This window comes from Papilio machaon, chromosome 3 (genome assembly GCF_912999745.1).
Source record: "Papilio machaon chromosome 3, ilPapMach1.1, whole genome shotgun sequence".
Taxonomy (NCBI): Eukaryota; Metazoa; Arthropoda; class Insecta; order Lepidoptera; family Papilionidae; genus Papilio; species Papilio machaon.
The window spans coordinates 7,136,282-7,157,587 of NC_059988.1; the positions used below are offsets into that span (position 1 = coordinate 7,136,282).

Sequence of the window (21,306 nt, forward strand, 5' to 3'; positions counted from 1 at the left end):
ACGCGATATTCATTTTACTTTTTTTATTCATAAAATGTTTTAGTGCGACTATTCAAACCTCAACAGATTTCACAATGTTTCTAATAAGTACTCATTTTATTCTTTAGTTTCGCTTCTACGATCTAGTTATTAAATGATATCCAAATAATCTTTTTACACAAACACAACACAAACTTACGAATATCGAAGTGATATACAAGATGAAATTAAAATTGTGTGTATGTTGTAATTCTTGCTGTAGGTATATTGTAATTTATAACAATATAACAGGCATAGATACTTAACGCTTTCCTAATCTGGTTTATGTCTTAATAATTAGTGGTATCTGCATGAATTAGTCAGTTACTGTATTGTTAGAAGTATAGCAGTAAATATATTTTAGAGTTTTATGTCCTAATATGTTATGTAAATAAACGAAATGTATATCAGCATCATGGCGTATTTTTATTCCTTTCCATCATTTCTGTTTATAATTTACTTTTTAGAAAAAGCGCCATCTCTTGTCACGACGATACATTGCAATGACTACACAAAAGACAAACAAGTTTATGTTTATCAGCAAATTGTATCAGCGTCAGTAACACCTGACAGTTACAAAATTGTTTTTAGTAAATAAATGAATAAATCAATTTATAGTAGTGACTACTGTGATAAATTTCATTTTAGTTTACATTACACTACATTTTTTAAGGAACAATGGTGGTAAGTACTCTTAAATTTATAAAGTAGTATAAATATATCTACGTTTAAACCAAATTATACAAAATAAGATACATGTTATTAAAATTGATACAGTGCTTGTCAATCGTAAAGGTTAATGTCTGTTAATACATCAACTTGGCGGTGTTTTTATTATTATCTAAACAAAACAAAATGCTGCATATTATATATTCTAACCTAACTTTTTAGTTTAATTTACCTACGTTTCTTTTTATTCGATTGATATTATATTAATTTAATTACTGTAATCACACATAATATTAATCTACTCGTATTTCAATTGCTAATTAAGTGAAAAGTTTAGATATAGGTAAGTAGGTATATAACAACTGATTATTCAATTTATGTTTTTTTTTTCCAAAATAAAAAAGAAAACATTATATTTCATTTAAAGTGAACTAAATATGCCTACCAGTATAACTTGTAAAACCATCCAGCCAGTATTTTTTAGTTTTAAATTGAATTTTGTTGCCAAGCTACAATAAAAATTAATGCCTGACAAATACTAAGAATAACAATTTAATTAAAAAAAACCTTCAAGTTTAATTATCAATCCTACCCAAGACGGTACAGCCGTACAAACGATAAGACTTGAGTAAGCACAATTGAAAACCGCAAATGGTCAACCGCTAACTTTGTTCGAAAGCATTTTCGTGTCGCTTAAAGGTGGTTTCTTCCCGAGACAATAACGATCTCGCCCTTTTATAGATTTTTTTGTTGTTACCTCTTTTAAATAAGCTTTCTATAACTGTAAACGTAGACTGACGTAAAACGACTACTTGTCGATGTTTGACTGCTAAGCAAATGAAGAAAGAAGATATTGACGGCCTAAGAGTGTGCAGAAGGCTTAGTTCTAGTCCTCTTCCCCTTTCCTTTCAGAAAATAGGAAAAGAACTTGGTATTTAGGGGGGGGGGGGCTATATCCTCTCTCCATTGAAGGTAGGCGACGTATCAGCAACCCTGCAACTTGTACCAGATTTCAATAAGTCACTTCAATTTCGGGAAATCAGGAGTCCCCTTGTTCGTTTGCCATCTTATTCTATAAATAAAAAAGTTAAGCAAGTTTCCACTAATTTAACACCAGGCTGAACGAGCCGTATTGTACGCGTACTGGCTATCCTCATGTTCGTGGCGAGTTCGCGCTGCCCTACACCTCAAGCGTATACCATACGACGAGAAGACTGTAGACATCGTGCGAGAGCAGAGTCATCTCACGGACCAGTATCGCGCCATCAACCCCTCGCAGAAGGTTCCCGCCCTTGTTATTGGTAAGATAATAAAATTGTCTATCTAGTTATTCAGTATTGATTTTCGATTCCCACAAGCGAATTAAAGAGACAATTACTCCTCTGTGTACACGACTTAGCGACGTTAACAGTTTGCGAAACTCGAACGACCCAAAATGGCTTATAACATGATTTATTTTGTTTTTATTAGCTGGCAATATAAGCTTTGTTTTTTTTAAATATTGACCATTTAAAATACAAAAATAAATAAGTAAATAAATAATGATATTCATAACATTTCTGTGTACAACCTTATCACATCAATTTATTATGACGTCACATATTCACAAATAACTTCTTTGTGGTTCGAAACGTGTAAACATGCCCTCAGGGCAAGTAATTCCCCAAGCCCTATTATATCACGAATATTAAATGTTCTAAAGCAAAAACAACTGACGACAAAATATGATTTAATGTAAAATGTATGAAAACAATATTGGCTGTTATTTGGCTTTGATATTTTTTCGTAAAATACTTACAATAAATATGAAGGTTATTAAATCGCTAAATTCTTATGTTCACATCTCGATAAAAGCTTTGATGTATACTTTAAGATAACATTCTCGGACTATGTTCCGGAATTTTCGATCAACGCTGTGTATCCCATAATGCCTTCCTTTACCATGAACTTTTGTCCGAATTACGTTCGCTTCCTTGTAACGTGTGACCTCCTAACTTCGGAAGCATATCGTCAAATGATACGGAGTGAAAGAGCACTCTACAAAATCCAATTTTTTCCCCGACACAGTCCCCCTTCACGGCGATAACTTGAATTGGGAAACCAATCCGATTTAAATTGATTGGAAATTCACAATCACGCCGTGAACTTTGATTTTCGCTTTGAATAACAATGTCGTCTCGGCATTATTGAGTGGGCTATCATTTTGAAGTGTTTGCTGAATTGGTTTCAGGTTCTTTGTTAATACCGCACGCAAAACCCCTCATAAATTTCCATTACTCATTCAATTTAATGCCGCTTTTTTCTTAGAGATAAATTTTTCATAACCAACTATGCCATTGAATTGACACTACGGTATTGCACAATAGATAACACATAAACTCAGACTCGAGGAAAGGCACAAAATGTCAATCACCAATTTTTTTATACCCTACCAGTAGATATAATAGCACTATGTCATTTATTATTTAACACGTGCAGTAATTAGGGTATAACAAAAGGTCGTCTGGTATTGCGTGATTTAGTACTGCTGACGTCATTGTCGTCATCGAGTCACAATGGGCCATAGTCGCAGCGCCTACGGGTCACAATGAACCATCATCGCATCGCCCATCGGTAGTACAATGGTCCGTATGATAAGCGCCACTCCACGCTCGCTATTAACAACGTCATTAGCAGTCCCATTTCAACTGAAATTCAGTAAGTACAAACTAACGCACATTTTTGACTGAGATGTCTGAAATCACAATACAAAAGGGATACTTGATGAGATTTTGACGTTCTTTTTACGCTATGTCCCTTCTTGCTTTGAAGTAACGCTTATAAAAGGAACTTCGTAGTATTTTTGCGTCTTTTTTGGTTGATTACAGATACGTCTTAACAAAAGTATATTGTGTTATGTTATGCTCGGTCAAATTCGTATTATACGGTTTACGGTTTGAAATTTGGTAAAAGATAACCTTAAATATACTTTTATGCTTACATTCCAAAGCCATCTATCTCTCAGACAATCGTGTTTGATTTGAATGGACGTCGCCAATACGCCAAATGGATCGGTCAATAACTCCAGCGTTTAACGAACATGTCGCCACTTAATGAATCGTAGAAAAAGCCACGCTGAATTGTTCGCTATTTAGGTCACCGATTGTACAATGAATTGTAATAACTTTACATTTTTCAGTACATGTCTACTTCGTGTTTATCTTGATTTCTGACATTTCATAATGATAGACGTAAAAAATCTGCAATTTAATATTTACACTTATTTTAGTATATTTATAACATACTTATGATGCGTTCTAATATTAATTTACATTTAAAAATATCAGATGGAGCAACTATTGTGGAGTCAATGGCAATTCTTCAATATTTGGAAGATACGCGACCGGATCCAACACTGACACCTAAAACTCCTTTACTAAGAGCTAGGATGACGGAAATATGCGAGGTTTGGTTAACTTACTTTATCCACTTCGATAAGTCTTCAAAGTAAAAAAATCTAGCTATAGGTTTCATCTTCTTTAATTGGCGAGGTCGTAAAGTTATGTTTTATCTCTCTTATAAACTTATTAATCTGTAATGCAGATAAATTACTTAAAATCCGATTCATTACATAAAAGGCTAAACTTTAATAAAGATTCAGTCTTCTAGAAAACCTATTGTTGTATTGTTTATAGATGTTTGTTTTAATATTAACGCACAGACTTCTGTTCCTTAGACTATAGTATCGGGGATCCAACCGCTACAAAACATAGGACTAAGAAGTCACTTCGATAGCAAGGAGAAGTTCCAGTCCTTCGCAAAGTACTGGACGGAGCGAGGTCTTAGGACAGTCGAGGATCAGCTACAATCGACCGCTGGCAAGTACTGTGTTAGAGATCAGCTGACTATGGCCGACCTGTGTCTTGTGCCGCAAGTCTATAATGGTGTGAACAGGTAATTCGTATTTTCTTAATTATTTAATACGAGTAATTTATTTCTCTTTATTTTTGAATATAAAAGAAACCCATGTTCTATCACAAATTCATCAAAATAAATCATAATCTTTGATTCATCCACGCATTAACTGATTAGAGCAAGAGGTCTTTTACCATTAATGGTCTCGTTAGTAGTAGGTTTCTCATATTAAATCGAATGATTTCTCTAAACGACTATTAGTAAGTGTCAATAACATTTTACAAGAAGGTAACTTGTCCTCAACATTACGTAGTGAGAATTTGATTATTCTACACCCTCCGACAATCTTTGGCAAGCTTTCGCAATGTATGTTATGTTCGTAATTTAATAAAGTACTCCATATCCTCGAGGGAAATTTACGAAGGAATTTTATTAATATGCATTAAAAGATATCAAGTTTCAATTTGAGATATCGACAGCCAGGAAATGACCACAATAAAACTTCTACATGATACACATATTATTTGTGGATAAAATACAACGTTATTTTTAACCTTCAACATGTACAAATTTATATATTTTTTATATTACAAGGTGGCAAACGAGCAAGCGGCCACAATAATTCGCCGAAATGGCGAACGACCGTTGGTCATAGACATCCGCAATTGCAGATGCGTTGCCTATCCTCAATCGAAGGAGGAGACGCACAATAAGAGAATATTTAACCTTCCTATGCATCTCCTCCTCCATCAAATCCACCTCTTCCCATCCTTTTCTTATTAGAAAATGGTGAGAAGGAAAAGAGGAATAAAATTGGGCCTCCGGCACCACACTCATCAAACGAAACGCTGAATTGCTTCCATTTCACGCCCGTCTTCTGTGATACGTAATCTTTGCTATCTCAAATTATTTTTTTAATATATATTTTCAGGTACGCTATAGAATTGAACAAATACCCGATACTTCACAAAATCTACAAAAGTCTGTTAGAGGAAGATATTTTCAAGAAAACTCATCCAGATGTTGTAAAATCTGAAATAGTAATAGAAAAATAAATAATAATATATTCACAGTATTTTATTTGCAGAAATTTTTCATATCCTTGCAAACATGCTGATTACATTATCAAAACATTTAACTATTGTGGGACTAACACTAATATTTACAATAAGCGCCTTCGTATCGTCATCATCAATTATCTCAAAATTTATAGTATGAGATTTTGGTGTACTTTACGCCTATGTAGATTTTGTCTAGCGCTACAGAAATTTTAATATAAATTTTATCGATAACGATACGATGGCGTTTGTCACAAATATTCGTACTAGGCGCACTGAACAACAAATTCTGTATTTAATTAGAATGTTCACATTGTAAAACGAAAAACGTTTGGCATTTTGAGTCAATACGGAATTGGTTTGTGCAAGCCGTCTACCTCTAGCTAATCCTCCTCTGACTTACCAACTTCTTTTTACTTTATTACAAATTAAAACGTAACGGTAACGAAACCCGTACATTCAATTCGGTAAGTAGTTTATGACCACAACAGAATTATATAGTACATACTTGCATAAGGTGATATGATGGTGATCAATCGAAACTGATGTAGTAAGTACCCTTTGCTTTGTACAGTTAAAAGCAAGGGGTAAAAGTAAAAAATTAAAGATAAAGTAAGTACTAGCACATGCTAAATACTGCATTCTTGTAAGCAAAATCAGTAAGTCAAATTTAAAGTGAGCTTAATTTTTTATGATACTCGCTAGTGGATATACAAAACAAGACGAAACAAAAGTCGAACTGTTCGAATACAAATAGCGAGTTTATGTTTATTCGGCTGGCACAAACTAGATCGTTTTAGGTCCGTTAGTCGGCGTGTCAAGGTTGACCTAGTTTTAGGTAACTACGTGCTTAACATCCTAACACTTTGTTATTGTAATTGATTTAGCCGGCAAGATGGTGCGAACTAACGATCCAAGTTCGCCACTTCCACGCAACTTGCGCCTACCCTCTGATAACATTTAGCAATTCTGTGCAATTAGCTCCACTAAGACAGTATCCATTAAGGAAGGTCAGAATATATATAGTGGTGTAGACTGTAAGTTCCAAAACACGGTAAAAATAAGTTTCAATGTTCAGTTTTGTAATCATTTGGGTGTAAACCAGCTTTAGCCTAATGCCCGCTATACACATTGGCCGAGGCTTGCCGAGTTAAAGCGAATACCAACGAATAGACAGCACCTTTACCTTGCGTGCTATCACTCGCACCAACGTTTGCACGCTCAAGCATATGCACAAGCGCCAAAGTGTGCAGGGCTCATTTGGCGTAGCTTGTCACTTGTCTACATTGGCCACTTGCATAGACTTGCCAACTTGTCTATACGACAGTAGCACTTAACTTTGCCCTCACTCGTGTTGGCCTCCTCTCGGCAAGCTACGGTCAATGTAAATAGCTAGCTTAACGAAAGTAAGCTTGTGAATTTTACAGTCTTACTCGTAATAAGTGGACCTTAAACATACATCCATACACTAACTTTGGTGACATAAATTCTTATCAGTTAAATGTATGTATGGATTTTATGTTTATTGAAGCAGTAAGTTCTGTGAGCTTATGTTTTTATTTTAATAAAACAATTTCACAATTCCATCATTTAATAATAAACGCGCAATAATTTATTTGGAACGGGAGCAATCTCGCCCGTGCTCGTAATGAAAACGAATGTGTTTATGACTTGTGTGATGCGTGGAATTAGATACGTCCAGCATTTAGAAATCTGGCGTGGACAACATTTTCATAAATTAATTCTAGCAACGCTTCAGTGAAGACTTGAATTGTAGAAAATTTAATATCAAAATATAAAAATGTAAAAAAACATAGAGTTCAAGTTATTCACATTTTTGATTTAGATACGGACAAGTTTGACTAAAATGGCTGTACAAAATAAACACTAAGTTTAAAAATTAGCATTTGTGAATTTGTGTGATCTATAAAGTAATGATTTTGTCTTTAAAATAGTAGTGACCAAGCAGGAAACATTATAAAAGAATTATTCAAACTTTCGTGAGACATTATCACTAACTTATATAGAAACGGCTAAAACACTCACGTATATATATCCGGTGTCGTCACCGACTAGTTTCGAGCCCTACGGGGGCTCTTCATCAGGGTGAGTGGGATTGGTATTATTTCGCGGACGCGGCCCGTCGCTCACTCACCCTCACTCACTCACGTGACGACACCGGATATATATACGTGAGTGTTTTAGCCGTTTCTATATATTAGGTCCTTACATATGAAATTGGCGTTTTTCGTACTGGCCACTTTAATCACGAATGTCTCCTCTTTGGTAAGGAATTCGAAATTCAAATTTGTAGAGCTATAGACTCATGTATTTGTGGTTCGATGACCGTCATTAATTTGTTTTTTTTCTTCTGTTTTTTTCTGTTTGCGTCACTCATTTTACAAAATGGAAAACTTAAAATATCGCATTATTTACGAGTACGAGTTCCGCCGTGGCACTAGTGCTGCGGAAACGACTCGAAGGGTGAATGATGTGTATGGCGGTCGTGTTGCAAAAGAAAACACAGTTCGTTTTTGGTTCCAACGTTTTCGTTCTGGAAATTTCGATCTGCAGAACAAGCCCCGTGGACGGCCTGAGACTCAAGTTGATAATGAAGAGTTGAAGGCTATTATGGAAGCGGATCCATCGCAAACCACGTCCGAGTTAGCTGCAGGCTGCGATGTTAGTGATAAAACTGTTTTAATTCACTTGAAGCAAATTGGAAAGATTAAAAAGCTTGAAAGGTGGGTACCTCACGAATTGACTGAAGCAAACCGGCAAACGCGCGTCGACTGTTGCGTTACATTACTAAACCGGCACAATAATGAAGGTATTTTAAACCGAATCATTACCTGTGATGAAAAATGGGTTCTTTACGATAATCGGAAGCGCTCAGCGCAATGGTTGGATCCTGGCCAGCCAGCCAAATCCTGCCCCAAGCGAAAATTAACCCCAAAAAAGTTACTTGTAAGCGTTTGGTGGACTAGTGCCGGTATTGTTCATTACAGTTTTCTCAAATCTGGCCAGACTATTACGGCTGATGTCTATTGTCAGCAATTGCAAACCATGATGGAAAAGCTAGTGGCTAAACAACCTAGGCTGGTCAATCGCTCCACGCCACTGCTGCTTCACGACAACGCTAGACCACACACTGCGCAACAGACGGCTACTAAATTAGAAGAGCTTCAATTGGAAAGTCTAAGACATCCTCCGTACTCCCCGGACCTTGCTCCAACAGATTACCATTTTTTTCGAAATTTGGATAACTTCTTGCAAGGGAAAAAATTCAATTCCGATGGGGCAGTCCAAATCGCCTTCAAAGATTTTATTGATTCCCGACCGACTGTTTTTTTTTAGTAAAGGGATCAATGAACTACCTATGAGATGGCAAAAGTGCATAGAAAATAATGGTTCATACTTTGATTAATTAAATATATTATATTAAAAAATATTCGACTTTTTGTTCCTTCCATACAAAACGCCAATTTCATATGTAAGGACCTAATAAGTTAATTATAAAAGAATTTAAACCCTAAAGACTTGAAAAATGTTTGTTATCCCTGAACACTTATTGCTCTTGATTATTTTGACACCAATACAATCGACATGCTAATTTGCGAAGTGTTCTCTAAGATTGGGTATCTACTCTTCGGCAGTGTGTCGACGTTTCTCAGAGACGGCGACATGTGCCTCAAGCATTTTATCGTCCAGTTGCTGTGAAACAACTCAACTTCAGCCTATAACCGACGTCGCTTTTGCGACGGACGGTATGGACCCTACAGTAAATAGAATCCCGCCTAAATATTTATTTAGGCCGCTATGGCTCTTAAGATGAGAGGATTCATACTTCTATTGTTTTTCATATTCAGCACCAGTAAAGGGGACGGTGAGTGAAACCTGTTTATTCAATTTAACATTTCTATTTTCGTATTTGATATACGCGTGTTCGCGCATACTTTATGGAATCAATCAATTGCTAGTACTTTGTTTTAGACAGGCTTAACTACATAGTATTAACATACATAACTTTTCTGCCATTTTTACTGGTAATCTATTTCGATTAAAAATTATTAGCAACTTAGAATTTCAAAACTTTTAAAAAGTACACATACAAGACATTTTCCCACGTTATCACGAATCATTTTTCGTTTTTTATACGCTCGGTTACTTTTGTTATTTGATAATTGTGATCGACAGATGACGTAGAATTCTTCGACGTGCTCTCCGTGGTCGGAGATGAGCTGCCAGAGGGCGTAACGCGTGTGGCAGGACGTTGTCAGTCGACCGCCACCAGGCCTGAAGAATACTCAGCGTTCCGACTAAATGAGAACGCGACTTTACACCAACTGGCTGCTGGGATGTTCTACAACACATTTCCTGAAGACTTCTCTATTATAGCCACTGTACGACTGCCAGGTAAATAAACAATAAGATATATTATCAAAACTTAAATAAAAATTATGATATGACGGCTGATAGAGTTGTATGGAGGAGTAGTACATACTGTGCCGACCCTCCATAGGGATAAGAGATAAATAAAAATAACTGTTTTTGGTGGTAAATAACCTTTATAGTTACCAAAAAAACTTATTGGCACAGTGCCTATAAAAGTTTATAAGCTAACTACGCCCATTTTTAAAATGGTGACATTTCGAAACAGGATTAATCAATTGATGGAGATGTATCGGATATGCTTCGATTCCATTAATTATTCTAGGAACTGGGTCATTGGCAATCCTTTAGCATTAATTAAAGACTTGTGTTTACTCTTCGTCGTAATTACTTCATGACCGCTATCAGATTGCTAAACGTCTAATCCAATCTATCGACTTCAACAATCACATGAAGAAAAAAGAAACAACATCTTTGTGTAAGGAAAGAAAAATAAAAGAAACAAGTGAAATTAAGAAATATGGTATTTTATACTAGAATCAGAAGTATATTTCTATTTTATGCCAGTGTTATCTACGTCTGTGATAACTTCTAGTCCTAGCCGGCCTGTTATTAGAACTTTTGCCGCCACTTTTGGTCGCAGGTTTATACTATAATAGCTGTCGCCCTCAAAATAAAACTTAATTAGCCCATGTGTTGTTCCAGACTATGTTCTACATCTATACCAAATTTAATCAAGATCCATGCAACTGTTATGGAGATACCTTGTAACAAACAAACATTCATCCGCCCATTCATCTAAACATTTACATCTATATATATAAAAGAAAGTCGTGTTAGTTACACTATTTATAACTCAAGAACGGCTGAATCGATTTGACTGAAAATTGGTGGGCAAGTAGCTTAGAACCAGGAAACGGACATAGGATAATTTTTACCCCGTTTTCTATTTTTTATTCCGCGCGGACGGAGTCGCGGGTAAAAGCTAGTCTATATATATAAAAGAAAGTCGTGTTAGTTACACTATTTATAACTCAAGAACGGCTGAATCGATTTGACTGAAAATTGGCGGGCAAGTAGCTTAGAACCAGGAAACGGACATATGATAATTTTTAACCCGTTTTCTATTTTTTATTCCGCACGGACGGAGTCGCGGGTAAAAGCTAGTTTATAATATTAGTAAGATTTAAAGTTCCAAGATCTATTTATGCATTTGATATATGTAGGCACGGATCAAAATCCACTGTTCGTGCTGTACTCGGACGCGGGAGACGAACAACTGCAGCTTGTGGTGGGCGAACTAGTGGAGTTGTACTACGAGGATACTCGCGGCGACCCGCCCGACCACGAACTGCTCACCTATCGGGTCAATATCGCTGATGGCAAGTAAGTTACAAACATTAGATAGCGTTTACAGCTGAAAATACCGGAGTTGGTATAACTGGGATACGAATTATATATACTCGTAGGAACATAGTTTAGAAATTCTATTGTGGCCAATGAGAAGCAATTTCTTAGGGTAACTAGAAATAGTTTTGCGGCCGAATTAATTGCTGTGCGATTAATTTGTGTAGATAAACCCCTAACTGATTATGCAGATTTTTTAAATTAAAAATATAAATTAACTAAATCAGGTGGCATCGAATTGGTCTAAGCATAAAAGGCGATTCAGCAACTTTGTTAGTGGATTGCGAGATAAGAGAATCACTTCCACTGGACCGAAAGCCGGGCAGCACCTTTAATCTAGCTGGGGCACTCGTCGTTGGCACACAGGTTACACCGGACCAATATTATGAGGTAAGTTTATGTGTCTATAAATGGTGTGAAATGTAGTGTCAGTTAAAGGCCCAATTTTCAGTTCTTTGTATACTCGAATCTTCTATTGTCGGATTAATCGTAATTTATCTACAGGGTGATATCGAGCTCTTACAATTTGCAAACAAACCAGATGTAGCTTATGACCTCTGTGTTGCCATAGCACCAGATTGTGATGGCTATGGATCACAGTATGCCGGAGTAGCATCTACAGGCAATGTAAACAGATTCGGCAACATTAACACTAATGGAGGTTATACATACACCCCAACTCCTGATTTGGACTTAGTACGACTACCAACTGATGAGTACGATGGAACTATATACGAACCAGTTGAAGAAAATCGATCATTAGATCTAAGGAATGGATCAAATGAATTGTGGTCGACAGCAACAAGGGATCTTTCAACTTCAAAACCTTTTTGGCCAATACCCGATACTTATGCACAATATGCAACATCAACAGATGCTGGTGAGTTATATTCTATGGGTAGGAAAAGGTTGTTGTTCAAGTAACAACTTCTTTTTAAACAGATAAACAAAATTTCAATTTTTAGATCTTCCATAGTAACTTAAGTTATTAACAATTGTGTTTTTTTTAGACGAAAACAGTATCTTTGGAAGATTTACTGATGTTGATGATTTTAACTCTACACCATTGAATAACATAGACTTCCCGACCGATATTGTAGCAGTAACTACACCAAGAGTAAGTGTAATCCTAAATCAGTCTTATGAAGTTTAGAAATTTCATACTAAAAATTATTTTTTTTTCAGCCGATACGACAGAATAATTATAATAATTTCTTAACACAAAATGCTACTCTCATTACAACCGAAGCTTCGTACTCTGCAATGACGACTACAGAAGATTCAGACTGGCTCACTCATCCACCAGAAGTATACGAAGTAAGATTTTAATGTTATTTTCATATAATCTAGATGCGTTGTTATATTTCGTTAAATGAAATTAAATTTGTAAAACTTAAATAGAAGGACAAAAAAATAAGCATTAAATTATCATACACATAACGTTTAAGAATTAATTTGATTACTTTTTGTTGTTCTAGGGTAATTCATCAATTGTCTACTATCCCACCGACAATTACTATGACTATGGGGGGACAGGTGTGTACCTAGGACCCCGTGGTTATCCTGGACCTCCTGGTCCTCAAGGACCGAGAGGTCCAAAAGGTGAACCTGGCAGGCCTGGAGCGGAAGGTCAGCAAGGGTTCACGGGACCACCGGGACACGTTTTTGTTGTACCAGTAAGTTTTAAATCTAGTGTAATAATGTAACTTAATAAATATAGGAAATACAACTATTATTTATTTAATTTACAGCTGCATCAATCAAGTAATGACAAAGGCCCAGACGGACAAGCAGAAGCACTTCGACAAATGCTTACACAACACATGGTTTGTTCTATGATATTATTTGTATATGTTGCTGTTTGTGAATATTTCAATAATATCAATAATGTTTTAATAAAAATAAAAAGTAAGAAATAGTAGGTAAAGAGCCAATTTAGAAGAAATACAGATGTAACGGTATTGTTATTATTATTGTTCTGTTTTATAATTTAAAGACCGCAATGAGGGGCGTTGACGGTCCTATGGGACTCACTGGACCGCCCGGACCTGAAGGGGATATCGGTCCGGAAGGACCAAAGGGTGAACAAGGCGAACAGGGAGAACCGGTAAGATTTTAATTTAATTCCATACTTTTATTCTTATGTGATAAAACACTAGTTCTTAAGTTTCTATATTCATGATCTTTACGTCTTTAAAGGGACCGCCTGGTGTAAGAGGACCACAAGGACCTCCCGGTCGTATCGGAAGGCGAGGTCATGCTGGAAGAGATGGAGAAAGAGGATCACCCGGTGCACCTGGGCCTAAAGGTGAACAAGGCTATCCGGGGCTCGCGGGTATTCCGGGAGACAAAGGGGAACACGGCAACCCGGGACAACAAGGTGAAACCGGTGCACCGGGTCAAGACGGCCCGCCGGGAGATGACGGCCCACCGGGCCCACCTGGATTATCTGGAGAACTGGTAAATATTTTTTAATTTTTTTGTCCATAGCTCGTTTTCAACTCTACGCTTCCAATTTTAAAATAAAATCTGTTTTCATTATTTTTTCTTCTTAAATAAAGTCGAAAAGTGATATCTATTCTTGATTTAGGGACCTCGAGGTTTTATGGGGCCGAGAGGTTTTCCTGGCTTGATCGGCTACCCTGGCATTCCTGGTAATGAAGGGCCACAAGGAGCAAAGGGTACATCCGGACAGCCAGGACCCCCTGGTAATCCAGGACAACCGGGTTCAATAGGACCACCAGGGTCCACGGGCCCACAGGGACCTATTGGTGCACCTGGAATACAGGTTTGGAATTTTATTCAAAAAATCGGTCGAAACAGTACTCTTCAGGTAATAATAATAAATATTATTATTTACAGGGCCCGCAAGGGAAACCGGGAATATCAGGGCTTCCAGGTCCCGAAGGATCTCCTGGAACACCGGGCAGCCCTGGACAACAAGGATCTCCGGGTGAATCAGGGCCTCAAGGTTTGCAGGTAGATATTAAAATGGTTATAACTTTCCAAATGTGATAGGTAATAAATCAACTGCCATTTATCAACCGCTACACGAAATGGCGATGTTTTATTATTATATTTTCTTATATTATAGGGAATGCTAGGATTTCCAGGACCTCGAGGTCCTAAGGGTGATGACGGACCCCGAGGATTACAGGGAGATAAAGGCGACAAAGGAATACGAGGTATTAATATATTTATATGGATGTTTTATATGCCTTATATATAAATTATAAAATATTAGGACAAAAATGTATAAATTTGTATTTTCTTTTTGTAACATGGTTTTTATTTTTCTACTATAGGTCTTGAAGGTGAAAAAGGAGAAATAGGTCCGAAAGGCGAAAGGGGACAACCAGGAGAACCTGGTGCTCCCGGTATTGAAGGACCAGAAGGGCAAAAAGTAAGTGAATACATTTCAATAGTTTTGTAAAATAGCAACAATAATATAATAATAACAACAGTATTCTGTGAACAATTTACAATGAGCGTGTCAAGTTCAAAGAACAAGCTTCAAATGAAGAACTTTTTTGTTTGATAGGTAATAATATGATATATATTTGCAGGGGACGGAAGGACCTAGAGGTGAAACTGGATCGATTGGACCAGTTGGTGAAAAGGGAGCTACAGGACCACAAGGATTAGCTGGGTATCCCGGAACTCAGGGAGATAAAGGAGACAAGGGTGCATCGGGTAGGAGAGGCAGAAGGGGAGCAAAGGGAGTTGTGGTAATTGATAATTGCACACTAAATTGTATATTTATAGATTACATTTTATTTTCCCAGAATTATTCTGTAGTGAAAATTAGCGAAGTAAATAAAAAATTTATGAATATTTATAAATTCGTTAATTTGCAAAGATAAATAAACAGATTAGAACACGTTTAGGTAAACTAATATATCAAAACTCCCTATGCTGTAGTGCTCAATCCATAAATTTTTAAATTCTACAGGGTATGATCGGTATTCCAGGCGACAGAGGAGAAACTGGACCAAGAGTAAGCTCCGTTTAATTTAAATTGATTCTATAAATTCAAAAGATTTTCTCCTTATTTCATTGTCAATTTTCATTTTACTTACAGGGGTACAGAGGACCAAGAGGACGTCGGGGATCAGACGGCCCACCAGGGTCTAAGGGTGATACAGGACAGCCAGGGTCACCGGGACCTGCAGGCGAAAGAGGTCCACAAGGTCTTGAAGGTACTCGTGGCTTCCCAGGCGCTATGGGACCTCCAGGTTCGGATGGAAAATCTGGATTGCCGGGACCCCCAGGCGAACGTGGCCCAGTGGTAGGTCGATTCATTTTAAAACAAGGTTTAGCGGCAAAACACCATTTTGGAATATATATTTTTATAGTGTATATTCTTTATGTGTATTTGGGATAATCGTTCTATTTCATTTAATTGAAAATACCTTAACAACAGGGTAAGTAAAATTTATAAAAATCCTTAAAATAAGAAAAAAATAGTTTTTCCGTAACGTACTATTGTATACTTTTTAGGGTGACACTGGTAAACCAGGTTTGATGGGCCCTCCCGGAGCGGTAGGACCTCAAGGACCAAATGGGGAAATGGGACCACCAGGTCCTCAAGGAGCGTCTGGCATACCGGGGACACCGGGTGATATCGGTGCACCTGGTGAAATGGGGAAAGAAGGTCCACCCGGAATGCCGGGTCCTGAAGGAAAGCCCGGTCCAGTTGGTTCACCTGGTCCACCTGGACATCAAGGAGATCCTGGATTGCCTGGGGCACCGGTAAGTACATATAACCTTATCAACTGAGTGTCATAGGCAATTTTTGTGATATAAATAGTACCTTATGCTAAAGGCGATAAAAATATTTAGTATCTACGACATAGTCTAAAATAATGCAATAATTGACAAGAAATATTAAAAAGTCACTGAATCAATGATTAAAGTTCTGTGAAAACAATAAGGCAAGTATTTTAACAAATCTGATGATTTTTAATAGGGATCACTAGGTGCAAAAGGAGATGTGGGTCCACCGGGACCTGCTGGTATTAGGGGTGACAAGGGAGAGCAAGGCGAACCCGGCCGCGAAGGTCCGCAAGGCCCTATGGGACGAGAAGGTCCCCGAGGTTCTCCTGGATCGGGTGGACAAAAAGGAGAAATTGGTGAACCAGGACCGATTGGTATGTCATTTTTAATCTCAATACCATAGCCCCTTAGTCGTAGTCATGAATATTTCTTATTTTGTTATTATATACTGTACTATAACTATTGCAAAACTATTTTATTAGGTCCCATTGGACGTGATGGATTACCTGGCCCAAGAGGCCTGACGGGCGCGCCTGGCCCTGTGGGTCCGCCTGGAGAGGATGGGGACAAGGGTGAGGCCGGTCCACCTGGCGAAAAAGGTTTTAAGGGCGCAAACGGAGAACCGGTAAGAAGACCGTTTACTTATAGTACAAAATTATGTATCGTAATAAATATGACCGTTAGCTAAATCTACATTATTTTAAATATTAAAAGGGACCTCAAGGATCACCTGGCATTCAAGGCTTACGAGGGGAGACGGGTCCTGTGGGATTACCCGGAGAAAAGGGACAACAAGGCGATCCGGGTTCACCCGGAACTAATGGTGCGGATGGAGCTAGAGGCCCTCAAGGTCCCCCTGGTCTAACAGGACCTCAAGGTGAAAAGGGACAATCAGGAATTAAAGGAGACAAGGGAGACAACGGGCCTATCGGTAAACAAAGTTTATTATTAAATCTATTTTGTAAAGTGATCAAAAATTACTAGTTTCTGTTTAACGTCATGTGCTTCCTCTAGTGATCTAGTGCATGTGTCTATGCCATTTTCAATTCAAAGGCCTTTCTTATAAATTTATTGTAGGACCCACTGGTCCAGCGGGACTTACCGGTCCTCAGGGGCGACGAGGTGCGAAAGGAATTCAAGGAGAGCCCGGACCTCAAGGAGCGGAAGGTCAACGAGGTGAAATTGGTAACTCTGGTGCCCCCGGTCCACCAGGACCTCCAGGCCCTGAAGGAAAACAGGTGAACATAAAATATTTTTTAAATTCAGGCGACAAAAAGTGCATGTGATACCCTACGTATAGGTTACTTTATTTTTCCTATACCTAAATTCATTTCGTGCTTACAATACTAATTATTGTTTATCATTTTTAAGGGACCAAGAGGTGCTGTTGGACCAAAGGGCGAAGATGGGCCTCCAGGATTACAGGGTGAACCAGGACCGAAGGGGCCAACCGGATTAGAAGGACCTAAAGGGGACGCTGGCCCAGCAGGATACCCTGGAGAAAAAGGAGAGCCAGGGCCACAGGGAATCAAAGGGGAGCCGGGTGGTGAAGGTCCGGAAGGTAGCACAGGTCCACCCGGTGCCCCGGGACCAACTGGGCCAGTTGGGAAGCCTGGAGATACAGGATTACCTGGCAGCCCAGTTAGTAGATATTTTCTTTTGTTTTCTAAAATTTTCACGAAAGCAGCTTATTTTTATCAATTTCATTTTGTTGCAGGGAGCTGACGGACAGGCAGGTGTACAAGGGAGTCCAGGGATTCCGGGAGAGAAGGGCGACATGGGTCCGAAGGGAGCAGTAGGTGAACCGGGGCCTGTTGGACCACCAGGGCCGCCGGGAGTCGAAGGTCAACGAGGTATCAGAGGAATGCCCGGTGCAAATGTAAGAAAACGTTATGACATATAACTATAATGAAATAAAGTCTCTACCTACTGCAATATACGAAATTGAAAAATAAATTGTTTGTCAATGATCATATCTTCTTTTCTAGGGTGAAGTAGGTGCACCCGGTGTAATGGGGCCAGCAGGGCCTCCGGGAAAACCTGGTCCATCTGGTGCGCCTGGTATTAGAGGCGATAAAGGAAATAGAGGACCAAAAGGCCACACTGGTGAAACTGGAGCGATGGGTGTGAAAGGGGATCAGGGCGAACAAGGCGTTCAGGGACCTCCGGGTCCTATGGGTCCACCAGGACCTAAAGGAGATTTAGTAAGTTATTAAATTTAAAAAAGTATTTTCCTTTCTAGTCATGTTAATGAATTGCTGTTTAGTTACCTACAAAATCTCACATGATTAAATACTCGTCTTTAAGGGACCAATAGGTCCGCCGGGAGCTAAGGGTGACATCGGACCTATGGGCTTACCGGGCAGGGAAGGTCCTGTAGGTCCAAAGGGTCAAAGCGGCACGGATGGTAGGCCGGGTCTTCCAGGGCCGGCGGGTCCACCGGGGCCACCGGGACCACCTGCACCCGCACCACATCTACCACCAGAACTGTTCACGTCGTTCCGCCGACGCAGAAGTATCGACATCGATTCAATGGAATCCACGACTGCTGACGAACTCGAAGAAGGTAATTGGATACTATTGATATGGTTTAAGGCGTTGATTGATTTGTGTAGAAGAAATGGGGATTGCACATATTCGTTGAGTTAAAGCCACTTTCATGTTTATTGCCTGCAGATGAAGATATAGAATGGGCGCATGAAATTATGAGTGGTGTTGTTGCGGCGCGAACTGCTTTGGAATCGGTTAAGCGGCCGTGGGGAACACAATCTAATCCAGCACTGTCATGCAAAGATCTACGCAGCACACATACTAATTTAACTGATGGTAAGATTTACAGGTGCAAACACGCCAAAGTACACGATAAAATTTCTTGAGAGAAACAATCAGTTTTATTTAACCTTATAATTTCCAGGTTTTTACTGGATTGATGCAAGAGGCGGCGGCGGCAGCGGCCATCCGATACGAGTATATTGCAAGGACCACTACACTTGCGTATATCCTGATATCATGAATACAAACGAAATTTATACGACTTATGATTCAGCTCAGAAATTCTCACAAATTCATAATGGACATCGAGTTAGTATTTCAATATATATATTTTTTTTTTTTAATCTCAAGGGTAATAACTTTTGACGTATGACGCATTTTACTTTGGTTTTTTATTAACATCTATGGGATTACGAAATCAAGAACACAATTTAATTTTAGTAGCATATTTAAATATATAATATACTTTTTTCCAACGCTAACCAGCATAGCTAAAACTTTTCTTTTACAGATTACATATGAAAACGATGGAGCGGGATCTATTCAACTTCGTTTCTTAAAATTGTTATCTCACGGTGCGCGCCAAAACTTTACATATTCATGTCTGGACGCAATGGCTCCACAAAGGTAAACATTTTTTAATATTTATAATTATATTTATAATGTTCAGTAATTCCACATTAATCAAAACATTACTGTTTTTAACTCCAGGTCTGACATCCCGCCAGATTTGATTCGGACAAATGGTATTAAGTTGTATGGATTCAATTCGGCAGAATTCAAAGAACCGCAGCTAATAAAAGATGATTGTAAAGTAAGTCAAATTATTAAATGAATTATTAAATTTCTGAATTCTGAGCAGGCGCAATTCGCACGAAGTTAAGAACCGCCAAGATACTTGAAAACATTAATACTTGCAAAGTTTTTTTTAGCTTCAACGCCGATTCATTTTTTAATAAAAAAAACTCCTATTGGCATAAAACGTGTTGAACGCGATCTGAAACTGAATCATTCATAATTAATTAATTCTCAATCCCTCACTACATTTATTTACTTACTTAACCTAGTTGTCGCCCATTGGTTGAAATTCAACCATAATTCATCGTTAAAGATTTTTTAATAACTTTTCCCCATTAACTGTTTCTTTTACTATCATCCGTTCGCGCAATTTACAAAGTTTCGCTTCACGTATTTATATAATGATTAATCTTGTATTACAGGAAGGTAAAGGGGAGATTGTGCTAGAAATCAAGACATCTCGTATCGAACGTTTACCCATCAGCGACTTCCAGCCGCTGTCATATGTCGAAGCTTCACATCAGTTTTCATTTGTTGTTGGGCCGATTTGCTTCTCGTAGCCGGGTATTATTTCTCTGGGATAACGCAATTATGTACTTAAGTTGGACTTTTTTGTAAATATAGTACTTAAATAAATTTTGTGACGACTGAACCAGACTTTTAGTGCCAAATAAATACGAAATTATTATGTATATTAAATATCCGTACTTTCGTACCTATATTTTTGCGATAGTCAAAGCAAAAGGGCAAATAAGGGAATTTTACTCATTTTGCTACCGTAATTGTCTATCATCATTCAAAAACAATTTTGAATTTTAGGATTAAATAAACCTAACGAATAAAATATATTTTTCTGCCAGAGTGGGACATCTGTGACAGTTGTAAAAGTGTGTTTTATAAGTTTTTTGTTATAGGAGATAGAGAACTCAAAACAATCAAAAACACTAAACAAAATAATAATTAAATAGAAACGAATTAGTAAGGCTTAAAAGTCTTAAAAGTCATGCATGACTTTTAAGTCGTACTTTTGTATTGTAGAAATACATATTTATCTATTGTACAAAAAACTTAATTTTATTAGGTCCTTACATATGAAATTGGCGTTTTTCGTACTGGCCACTTTAATCACGAATTTCTCCTCTTTGGTAAGGAATTCCAAATTCAAATTTGTACAGCTATAGACTCATGTATTTGTGGTTCGATGACCGTCATTCATTTGTTTTTTTTTCTTCTGTTTTTTTCTGTATGCGTCACTCATTTTACAAAATGGAAAACTTAAAATATCGCATTATTTACGAGTACGAGTTCCGCCGTGGCACTAGTGCTGCGGAAACGACTCGAAGGGTGAATGATGTGTATGGCGGTCGTGTTGCAAAAGAAAACACAGTTCGTTTTTGGTTCCAACGTTTTCGTTCTGGAAATTTCGATCTGCAGAACAAGCCCCGTGGACGGCCTGAGACTCAAGTTGATAATGAAGAGTTGAAGGCTATTGTGGAAGCGGATCTATCGCAAACCACGTCCG

The 21,306-nt window shown here is 38.0% G+C and overlaps 3 protein-coding genes across 4 annotated transcripts; all 3 read left to right on the top strand.

Annotated features, from left to right (window-relative positions):
- The first annotated feature begins 607 nt into the window (after window positions 1-607).
- LOC106719616 (probable maleylacetoacetate isomerase 1) lies at window positions 608-5,646 on the top strand. Of its 2 annotated transcripts, XM_014513991.2 has the most exons (5): window positions 608-702; window positions 1,805-1,988; window positions 4,014-4,132; window positions 4,403-4,620; window positions 5,513-5,646. In XM_014513991.2, the coding sequence occupies exons 1-5, from the start codon at window positions 697-699 to the stop codon at window positions 5,634-5,636; spliced, it is 651 nt and encodes a 216-aa protein (XP_014369477.2). In that variant the 5' UTR covers window positions 608-696; the 3' UTR covers window positions 5,637-5,646. The 2 variants fall into 2 exon arrangements, with proteins under 2 accessions (XP_014369477.2, XP_045542333.1); XM_045686377.1 differs by lacking the exons at window positions 608-702; window positions 1,805-1,988 and adding an exon at window positions 2,541-3,384.
- A 3,616-nt stretch (window positions 5,647-9,262) lies between these two features.
- On the top strand, window positions 9,263-19,481 carry LOC106719595 (collagen alpha-1(III) chain). The gene is made up of 30 exons (XM_045686641.1): window positions 9,263-9,525; window positions 9,837-10,055; window positions 11,258-11,417; window positions 11,666-11,828; window positions 11,943-12,318; window positions 12,449-12,555; window positions 12,624-12,755; window positions 12,917-13,114; window positions 13,190-13,264; window positions 13,435-13,545; window positions 13,638-13,898; window positions 14,029-14,226; window positions 14,301-14,417; window positions 14,533-14,623; window positions 14,744-14,841; window positions 15,005-15,166; window positions 15,391-15,435; window positions 15,520-15,726; window positions 15,939-16,190; window positions 16,408-16,588; window positions 16,697-16,839; window positions 16,929-17,145; window positions 17,292-17,452; window positions 17,586-17,855; window positions 17,932-18,093; window positions 18,203-18,418; window positions 18,522-18,780; window positions 18,891-19,040; window positions 19,129-19,295; window positions 19,473-19,481. Exons 1-30 carry the CDS (start codon window positions 9,459-9,461, stop codon window positions 19,479-19,481), a joined length of 4,974 nt encoding a protein of 1,657 aa, XP_045542597.1. The 5' UTR covers window positions 9,263-9,458.
- A 19-nt stretch (window positions 19,482-19,500) lies between these two features.
- LOC123723507 (collagen alpha-2(I) chain-like) lies at window positions 19,501-20,428 on the top strand. Its single transcript, XM_045686306.1, has 3 exons — window positions 19,501-19,613; window positions 19,698-19,800; window positions 20,207-20,428. The coding sequence occupies exons 1-3, from the start codon at window positions 19,600-19,602 to the stop codon at window positions 20,342-20,344; spliced, it is 255 nt and encodes an 84-aa protein (XP_045542262.1). The 5' UTR covers window positions 19,501-19,599; the 3' UTR covers window positions 20,345-20,428.
- The last annotated feature ends 878 nt before the right edge of the window (window positions 20,429-21,306 follow it).

Bases quoted from the DNA above. Each gene is read 5' to 3' on its own strand.
- LOC106719616 (XM_014513991.2), top strand. The intron at 1,989-4,013 runs GTAAGATAATAA...TAAAAATATCAG, and splicing joins GGTTCCCGCCCTTGTTATTG to ATGGAGCAACTATTGTGGAG. The intron at 4,621-5,512 runs GTAATTCGTATT...ATATATTTTCAG, and splicing joins GTCTATAATGGTGTGAACAG to GTACGCTATAGAATTGAACA.
- LOC106719595 (XM_045686641.1), top strand. From the start codon at position 9,459: ATGGCTCTTAAGATGAGAGGATTCATACTTCTATTGTTTTTCATATTC. The intron at 10,056-11,257 runs GTAAATAAACAA...TGATATATGTAG, and splicing joins AGCCACTGTACGACTGCCAG to GCACGGATCAAAATCCACTG. The intron at 14,418-14,532 runs GTAGATATTAAA...CTTATATTATAG, and splicing joins CAGGGCCTCAAGGTTTGCAG to GGAATGCTAGGATTTCCAGG.
- LOC123723507 (XM_045686306.1), top strand. The intron at 19,801-20,206 runs GTAAGTCAAATT...CTTGTATTACAG, and splicing joins TAATAAAAGATGATTGTAAA to GAAGGTAAAGGGGAGATTGT.